The sequence below is a fragment of the Rousettus aegyptiacus genome, unplaced genomic scaffold (assembly GCF_014176215.1).
Source record: "Rousettus aegyptiacus isolate mRouAeg1 unplaced genomic scaffold, mRouAeg1.p scaffold_m13_p_7, whole genome shotgun sequence".
In the NCBI taxonomy this organism is placed as follows: Eukaryota; Metazoa; Chordata; class Mammalia; order Chiroptera; family Pteropodidae; genus Rousettus; species Rousettus aegyptiacus.
The window spans coordinates 59,752,549-59,761,798 of record NW_023416310.1 but is presented as its reverse complement, the minus strand read 5'-3'; the positions used below and the strand labels follow the sequence as shown (position 1 = coordinate 59,761,798).

The 9,250-nt window shown below is 47.1% G+C and overlaps 1 protein-coding gene across 1 annotated transcript; it reads left to right on the top strand.

Moving 5' to 3' along the window:
• The first annotated feature begins 1,231 nt into the window (after positions 1-1,231).
• LOC107498111 (ral guanine nucleotide dissociation stimulator-like) lies at positions 1,232-8,748 on the top strand. Its single transcript, XM_016120791.2, has 7 exons — positions 1,232-2,972; positions 3,411-3,527; positions 4,238-4,348; positions 6,292-6,485; positions 7,053-7,160; positions 7,782-7,972; positions 8,121-8,748. The coding sequence occupies exons 1-7, from the start codon at positions 2,841-2,843 to the stop codon at positions 8,312-8,314; spliced, it is 1,047 nt and encodes a 348-aa protein (XP_015976277.1). The 5' UTR covers positions 1,232-2,840; the 3' UTR covers positions 8,315-8,748.
• The last annotated feature ends 502 nt before the right edge of the window (positions 8,749-9,250 follow it).

Here is a 9,250-nt window from a genome sequence, read left to right as displayed (position 1 = left end):
CAAAACTGAAACACTAACTTCCATTTTTCTCTCCTCCCATCTTATGGCAGCCACTATTCTATCCCATCTCTGTGAAGGTGACGATGCCAGAGACATCATGGAAATGGAATCCAGGACTAGTGGAGCTCAGTTTTTTGGCAGCTATTGGAGTAGAAGCTAGATCGGCACTCAGCATTGACAAAATAGTTACTTAGAGATATCTTATAAATTGCATTATAGGAGTACAAAAAGGTTAGTGGTCAGCACTAGATTTGAAGTAGGAAGTATCTGCATGTAAGTAGTAACTAAGATCATGTAAAGCTTTTATTTGCACATCTACAACTGAGGAAAAAGTGTTGCTCTTCCATGTCTAGAGAAAACGCTTGCCTTTCAGAGAAGCATCTCAAGTAGCTTTCCCTTTGTGACATGTTCATTTCCCTTAGCATAGTATCCTCGAGGTTCATGCATGTCGTTGTAACATATGCCAGCATTTCCATCCTTCTTAAGGTTGAATAATATTCTGGTAGCAGGTGGTCTGGAGTCACTGGCAGCTCCCTCCCATCTACCGTCTGAGGCTTCCTTAGTGCTGAGGTTTGTCCTATAGTCAACAGATGCCTAGCACGCAGATCATCGTCCTGGTCCTGGGACCAGGAACAGACATGCAGCTGCGTCTGAGAGGTGAGGTCCTCATCGTGGCTCCAGAGACAGCCCTGAAGCTCCCACTCAGCAAGAAAGTTCACTATTTAAAAGTATTTGCAACTGTATAATTTTAAATAAATAAGAAGGCTCTGACGATCCTGACAACCATCTCCAACCCCACCCAAGGAGTCCTCAGGACCCAGAAAAATTCTAGCCTCAAGCCATGAAAAGGCTGCCATATGGGTGATGAGAAACTGTTGTGTTGCGATCAAATCCAAGACCCACGCAGCCAATTGAGATGAATTGTGAGCCTTTATTAGCCTGCCGGTGACTGACCCTCTACCATGCAGGGTTAGAAGAGATCAGCCCCGAGCTCCCAGAAGAGACAGTTTCTATAGCCACTGGCACATCCCTGAGCAGATCACCACACCCTGGTTAACAGTTGGCCATTAGCATATCCTTGATCATCTAGATTACCCTGGTTAACAGCATCTCCTTGATCCGATTACCACACCCTGGTTAACAGAATCCTTGATCAGATGACCACACCCTGATTAACAGAATCAGAAGGAAATATTTAATACTGGCTTACTGGAAAATTGTCCACCCATAACAAAACCAGTGTGGGATAGGACATTTGCAAGTCCATTGACAGTGTCCGTCATTCATTTAGTCATCATATGTTATGAAGTACTTCCTTCACTGGGCCAGGAGGTATTCCCCACCCTCAAGGGCTTTCGGACAGTGTCAAAAGCAATTTTAAACTTCTTTATAGCATATAGATAGACCCCTTGTGATATGCCAGGTGTTCTCACCATTTTTGAAACACGAATTCTTTAAGACTTGTCTAAGCTCACGGAGGGTATGTTTATCATTACTGCCAAATGTCAGATGGAGAAAATGAGGCACTAAGAACCTTGCACTAAAATCTTGTACCTATAAAGTACAAATATGAACATCTCACAATTTCTGTAGAACAGGCTTTGCAGCCAATTGTAGCTGGGCGTCTCTGCCACAAGGTCTCTATGAACCAGGAGCTGCATTTCAATGGAGACATTCACTCCCGAGGTCACGCGCCTGGTGACTGTAGGATGCAGTTTGGACTGAGAGCCTGAGGTTCTGTCTGTTGACCTGGGCCCTCCTTTGCTTCTTTCCTATGGAGCCGCTAGATAGTGCAGCTTGAAGCTCAAAACTTTAGAGCTGGCTCTTCTTATTCCAGAGATATGACAAACAGACAGACAGACAGACAGACAGACAGACAGACACAGTGAGACAGAGGTTGAGGGAATAGAAGGGAACTCAAGAATTCCTAAGCATAAGATAGAAGTGATGGAGGTTTTGTAATTAAACTTGGACCTGATGCCCCATCACCTTGGCCATATTCTGTTGTTCAGAAGCCACTTGCTAACCCCTTAGTGGATACACAGGGACAGTCACACCAGGAGGGGAAATCACTGGAGCCATAGTGGAAGGTCCACCCAAACGGACCCACATGAGGTACTTGTTTTGATTCTAAGTCCAACGTGACACCATTGAAAGTTTTTAGGCTAGTGGATGATACTATCTGAATCTCCTCTAATTTCAACCCCTTGAACTTGCAAACTCATAGATGAGGCCACGAATGGAAGTAACTTTCTCAAAATCACACAGCTGCAACCCAGGCCTGTTCCGAGGGGTATTCCATGCTACGCCCCACTCATTCTTATAAACTTTCCACCTCAGAGTCTGTACATCAGACTCATGTGATGCCATCTCACAGGTGTTTGGAATATTATCTCATCTATACCTGACCATATCCCTAGGAAGTGGTGTCTAGCATCATCCCTGCTGTGCAGGGGCGGTAAACTGAGGAGGCCCTGAGAGGCATTGAGTTTTCTCCAGGATAGAGAACTGGTGAGAAAAAGAGGTCTGAACACAGCTGTCTCTTCAAGTTGGGAACCTACTACATTCCCAAGGAAACATGAGGGGGGTTGGGTCACATATTGGAGTTTAGGTAAGAATATGACCTGGGCAAGGTGGGGGAGCAGTCAACAGCCCAGATGGGGTTTTGGGTGGCTCAGATTGAGAGAGGGGGCCAGTAGTACAATGGAACCTTGAAGAAATGACCTCACTTCCTTGGTGACGAATCCCAACTGACGTTAGAACTCTGGCAACCAGGTACCCACATTCTAGAGACAGCCCCTTATCCAGTTCACTTGACTGGAGACGGTCAAGAGAGCAGGATGTTTTGCTGTTGTTTCCCGACTTTCCGAGGCTCTGGGAAGAAAAAAACCCAGAACCAATGTCTTTTCCGATGCCGTAGACATTGGCGCAACCTCCGACGGCTCTGGCCATTTGGCAGGAGCCAACCTCAGGTATCCCAGGGTAGCCCAGGGCGGGCTGGGCAAGGCCGGGCCTCAACTGTGAACCCTCCTGAACAACCCCACACACCTTACACCTCATCCTGTGTGTGTGTGTTGGGGGTGGCAAGGGGAAGCTTGGGCTGAGGACAGCACGCCATGTGTTGGTGCAGGTTGTTAGTTGTAAAAAGCCTGGCCGAACTGTCAAGTTCATACCCCAGGTCACGGCTGGAAGGATGGGAAGGGTGGTGCTGGGGACCAAACTCCTTCATTCACTTGTTAACCCTCAGCCCCTAAGGCGTCACCTTGTTACTTCCCTGGCTGGAGGTCTTTGTAGATGCCCCTCTGGGCATGATATGTGCAGCAGAGTTTGTGGTAGGTGTCTCCTCCAGTGTCAATGCCCAGGCAGATCCCTGATGCCTCCCTGCCTGGTACTGGGCTCTCTCTCTATAGAGCTCCAATCCTACCCTGGAGATCGTAGAGGAGCTGGATGATGAGTTCGCCTACGCCATCTCCCGGTACGAGGAGCGGGTATGGCAGAACGCCCACACCATCCAGTGCTGCACCGAGGTAAGAGATGGCCCAGACGGGTCTCCACACGGGACCCAAGATGGGTGGTGTGGGGCCAGAACCCAGACTTCAGTTTGGTGACTCCCCTGGGGCCCTTCCAGGGCTTCTCCATAGGAGCATTCCACAGGCCCACTGCCAAAGGAATCTGGACCTTTACTCTTCCCCACCACCTTCATGGTGAGGTGGAAATAAACTCTTCATGTTCACTGGAATATAGAAACAAGCACTTTTGCTGTCTTTGTACTTGGCTAGTTTGGATGATTATAATAAGTACCTTTCCCAGGTCTCCTGTGGAGCAGTCAGCTCAACTGTCCTTGTAGACCTCTTCTAAGCCTTACACATCACCACACTTGATTTGATGGTTTGTACCGAAAATGGAAAGGAATTAAATTATCGCGTACGTTTCTCTGTAATGTGCCATCTCAAAGAGCACAGAAAACCTTTGTAGGCCAGCCAGATGAGGCATTATGGCCTTATTCATGCCTATAATATCCCATAAAGGTCATTTTCCTCAGTGAGTCAGCCTTTCAGTGCTATTGGGCCTTGACAGGATCCAAGTCCATTGCCATCTCAGCTGTGCTGCAAGTAGCTCTCTGGTGTGTCCTGATAGACTGACTGCATTTGTTTGCTAGGGCTGCCATACATGGGAGCAAGGGTTGGGTGGATGTTACCTGATGCCCCTGGCCCGGCACCGGGCTCCTTTTTTGTAGAGCTTTGCACAGGATATCGTCGAAGAGCTGGTCCACGAGTCCCACTACTCCGTCTACCGCATCAAGGTGCAGGTGCACCAGGCCTCTGACACTGTCCAGGCCTGGACCGAGGTGAGACCTGACCCAGAGGGGTCTCCACACCCAGGACCCTAAGATGACCAGGGAGGACCCAGATCCCAGACTCAAGTTGGGGAACTCCTTTGGGTCCTTCCTGGGGCTTTCCCGCTAGAACATCTCATACTCTTGAGCATGAGGTAATCTGAATCTCCCCTCCTCCCACCAGCTACTTAAAGGGTAGAAAAACACCCGTCACATATTTGTAGGGATATCGGAGAAAAGCGTTGTTTCACTTCACAGTAGACATGAGCACTTTCGTATTTGGCTGTTTTGTTTTCATTCCCTGCCCCAGGTCTCCTGTGGAGCAGTCAGCTTTACTGTCCTTGCAGACCTTCCTCAAGCCTTACATATCGTCACACTTATTACTATGGTTTATATACAGAAGGAGGAGGAGGGAATTAAGTCATTCTATACATTTCTCTGCTACTCACCATCACACAGAATATGCGAACCTACGAGTTCAGGAATTGTGGCTTCTCTTGTGTTCAGAACATTCGAGAAGGGAGGCACTCTGCCACAGTGATGCAGCCTTTCAGTTCTGTTGCACCAGGACATAATTCAATTCAGTTGCCATCTCAGCAGTGCTGCTGAGAACACTCAAGTGTGTCCTAACGGACTTTATTAGTTTGCTCGGGTTGCCATAGCATAGGACCATGTTGGGTGGTGCAAACAGAAGACATTTACTTCCTCACAATCCCGGAGACTACAAGGTAGAGAAATGAGGGTGTTAAAGGGTAAGTTTCTCATGAATATTCTCCCTCCTTGGCTTGTAGATGTCCATCTTCTATCTCTGTGTCACGTGGACTTTCCTTTGTGCTCCCATGTGTCCTATTCTCCTAAGGACTCCAGTCATATTGGATTAGGACCCACTCCAATGAACTCAATTAACCTCAAATACTTCGTTAAAGACAAAAAATCCAAATACAGGCAGGTTCTCGGGTTTTAAGGTTCACAAAGTCATGTTATTCGAGTGACACGATTCAGCCCACAATGTCTATTTATACCACGGAGATAGGTGCCCAGCAATGGGACTGCTAGTGGAAGGACATGAATCTTTAAATTTTTAACTGCTGTAACCAGACTCCAAATTGAATCTAGTGAGCATCTCCCACTGTGGCAATGACATGACTTTTTAACAGCTGTTTCCTTGCATCCAGCCTGACCCAGGAATTTCTCATTTTAAAACTTTTTAGCAGTCTGCTGTCAGGTTGTCTAGTGAAATATTGATTTGCAATTGCCTCCTGGGTACATTGAGTCACCTGTCAGCTTTTCACCAGCCACGCGGATTTGCTTCCTCCCTCATCCTCTCCTCAGATTTCTGCCTGGTCATTGGCTTTCTCCAGTCTGGAATCTCTGGGCAATGTCCCCTTTGCCGAATCTGAGAAAAGAAATTAGTCTCTTAGAAACATTGATTTTCATAGGCTTTGTCTATCCTGCACATTGTCTCCAAACTGAGGGGGGACATGGTCCCCTGACACTCTCACTCCATGTCGGGAGCAGATAAGTCTCAGGCAGCTAAGAGGGAATGTCATGAAGCTCTAGCTTTGGACAGTTCTCACATCTGACCTGGATGACCTTGTGCAACCATTGGACATCCTCAAGCTTCTGCGTGCTCATTTCTATGACAGGGATGTTTCTTGTGGACTCACTGGGACAGTGCTCTTAATACAGGCCACTAATACTAGTAGGTCTGTTGTTCCTCAGCTACAAAAATGCTCTGAAGGTAATAATTGTATAAACATACCCCCCCCCCCCACTGCCAGCAACCATAAATGGTACTCTAAAAACCTGAGACCTTGTTCAGCGTGGGCATTCCTGTCTTTCCTCTTGTATATGTCCCTGAGGGATTGGAGGTTTCTGGTTGAGCTCCAGACCTCAGTCTTTTTCGAGATTTATGATGATGTCACTGACTGGATATCCCTCCTCATTCCATCCAGTGTGAAGATGAGTTAGCTCTTAACCTAAACGAGGCCCGTGGGATGCGGGCCCTCCAGGAAGGCACGCTGAAGAAGGTGGTGGAGTCCATGGTACCAGCTGTCTTGGGTGAAAACATCTCTCACATCTCCACCTTCATGTTCATCCACCCAGCCTTCTCCATAGCCCAACAGATCCTGGACCAACTGTTTACTAGGTGAGCACCTACTATGTCTTCAGCACAGTGGTGTCTCTGCCCACTACTAATTGAGTGTCTTGAAAATGTCATCGTGTCACTGACTCAGTTTGTTCCTCTGAAAGGACTAGTGGTAGAGGAGAAACCTGATAGGGTTCTTGTAGGGACTACTATAAGGGCAAGCTATAGCAGGTGTTTACCTGGTGCCCAGGTTTACCTGGATGAGCTGTGCTTATTCATGGAATAGATTTCTTTCTCCCCTATGAAATGTCACCTTCACCCATCTGTGGTCTGTGTCATTTCTGAGTTTGGAAAAGCACATGGAAAACAACCTAGCAAGGGATTTGAGATTCTACCTAGCCAGTCCTTGGTGTAGTCTGATTAGAGATCTCTGGGGACAGCCTCAGGCCCACGCAGATGTCTGGGATGGTTCTGGTTAGAGATCATTTATTCAACAATATGTATGAAGCACCAATTACAAGGCACCTTTGGAGACTCTTAGCATAACTTAGTGAATGAAGCAGGCACAATCACTGGGCCTGAGTTCCAGTCAGTGAGTCAGACAGTCACTCGAGACATCATTCACAGGTCCTGTCTACCATCCATCAGATCTGATGCCGTAAAGGTCTTCTCTACATCCGGAGTCATGTCCCCATATATTGACCAGGGTGACACACCACAGGACCAAGTGAAAAAGTGAGTGGTCTTCGGGACTACTGCCTCCTGTGTCTACAAAATGAAGGCTATGGGTAGGGACCGCCTGCCAGAACCTGATCTTACATATTTTCTGATTCCCAAGAAAGGGCTGAGGTCTGGTGGCTTTTACTGCAGGAGGACAAAAGTCAAAGAGAACTGCTAATGGGGACCTAGGCATCTAGTACAAGAGATGGGCTAGGCTGGGTTGTTCCTTAGAGTCCCATTCCCTTCAGTCTCATCCTGCTCTGCCTGCCCCTCCACCTGCATCTCTCCCAATCACCATCGCCAGGCTCAGAAAAGAAGATGTGGTAAGTCGCCTGCTCATAAGTCTGTCTCATTCCTCAGTCCAGAGGCCCAGGTGCATGGGGAAGTGGGGTGGACAGAATTCAGGACTTTTGGGATAAATGACAGCGAGAAGGAGAGACTCACACAGACTCTACGTTAAACATCCTGAATCAGTAGGCCTATTCCAGCCAGGACAACCACATAGAGATTGGGGCTTATCTCCTGGACCAGCACGGGTAGGCAGAGAGGCCCAGAACCAAATAAGGGTGCCATGGGAGGGCAGTGTGGAAGGAAAGGCCAGGACTCTGACTCTGCTGTCCATCTACCTCCCTCCAGGGCCATTGCTTCGATGGTGGGACTCTGGCCGGATCAGGTGCAGAATTTGGGTCAGCTCCTATTTTTCCCCTGGTTCAAGCTGAAGCAGGGCTTTGTGCAAGTTAACTCCCCTGCCTCACAACTGATGGACCATGTCCTCCTTCCTTGGGTCAAGCTGGAACATCTGGAGCCTCCGGAGGCACAGCTGGAAGGTGAGGGGACAGCAATCTGGGAAGATCATCTGGGGAGAGAGGATTCCTGGGCCGGAGCTCCCTTATGGGCAGTGGTATCTTTTCTTTCTTTGGAAAGGCACAGGAAAATCATGCATGTGTGTGAACCTCTCTCTCTCTCCTGTTCTAGTACCACCTCCAGAGCTCCAGAACCCTCCAAAGCCAGAGGAAGGGCCCACTCTGGAGCCAAAGCCTGCGCCAGCTATGCTAGTGCCGGAGCCAGCGTCACCTCTGAATGAAAGTGGATGTCTCCACTCTGAGGCCCAGCTCATGGATACAATCACCCAAGCATGCTCTTCCAGCTGCTCTCTTACACCTCACTAGGTAGAGTCAACCCCAAAGGCAATCTTTAGAGCCTCAAAGTTGGTGTTGGCAGATGTTCCCTAATAACCGTGTGGCCTGTTTACCTGCTAAGTACAGCCACATGAACGAGACATTCATCTTTATTGTGTGCGAGCCATGATAGCTTCTGAAAATTTTGTGTTCTGACACTAAGCTTATCCTGATACATTTGTAGAAAAGCAATTTTCTGAAAGTTCACTCTTATTAATTTTTTCTGGCATAAACTTTGCCACATCTGTTACTTCTTATGGCTAAGTAATCAACCATAACTCTAGAAAGGGCAATGGCTATTTTCCTATGCTTATATAAACACATATAGTTATTTATTAATGAATTTCATATACCTGAAAGTTGATTCTATGTAAAAATTGAATGTAGATAGTAGTAATTTCAAAAACTGAATGTTTAAATATAAAACTGAATAAAGTAGTTTTTAAAACTGAGTAATGTAATTTTTAAAGCCCATCGAGAGAAAAAGTTTTCTTATGAAGCCTTCAAATGAAACTCAGCGCGACTCAAACAAGCTCATCAAAAAACAAAAACCCAAGAGTAAGATCAAAATCAAAGCAACAGATGACCCGATAGCTATCTTACCTAAAATTTCAAACAAAATATAGTGCGTGCACCCACGTGTATACAAAGCGTAAGTCTCACAGTCAGAAAGGGTGTCCCTGCTATGGTTTTCAGATGTATAAGAACTGGAACTATGGCAAAGAACAATGCAAACTGATACAGGTACCTCTGTGTGGCATATATGGCACCGGAGAGTGGGGTCCTCTCCTGGTACATTGTCCGGATTCTTGATGTCTCAAACAAAGAATTGAGCAAGAGACCAAAATACAGTAGAAAAGAAAAGTTTTATTAGAAAGGAAAGCACACCTCCAGACGTGGAAGCTGGACTGAGCAAGAGAAACGTGG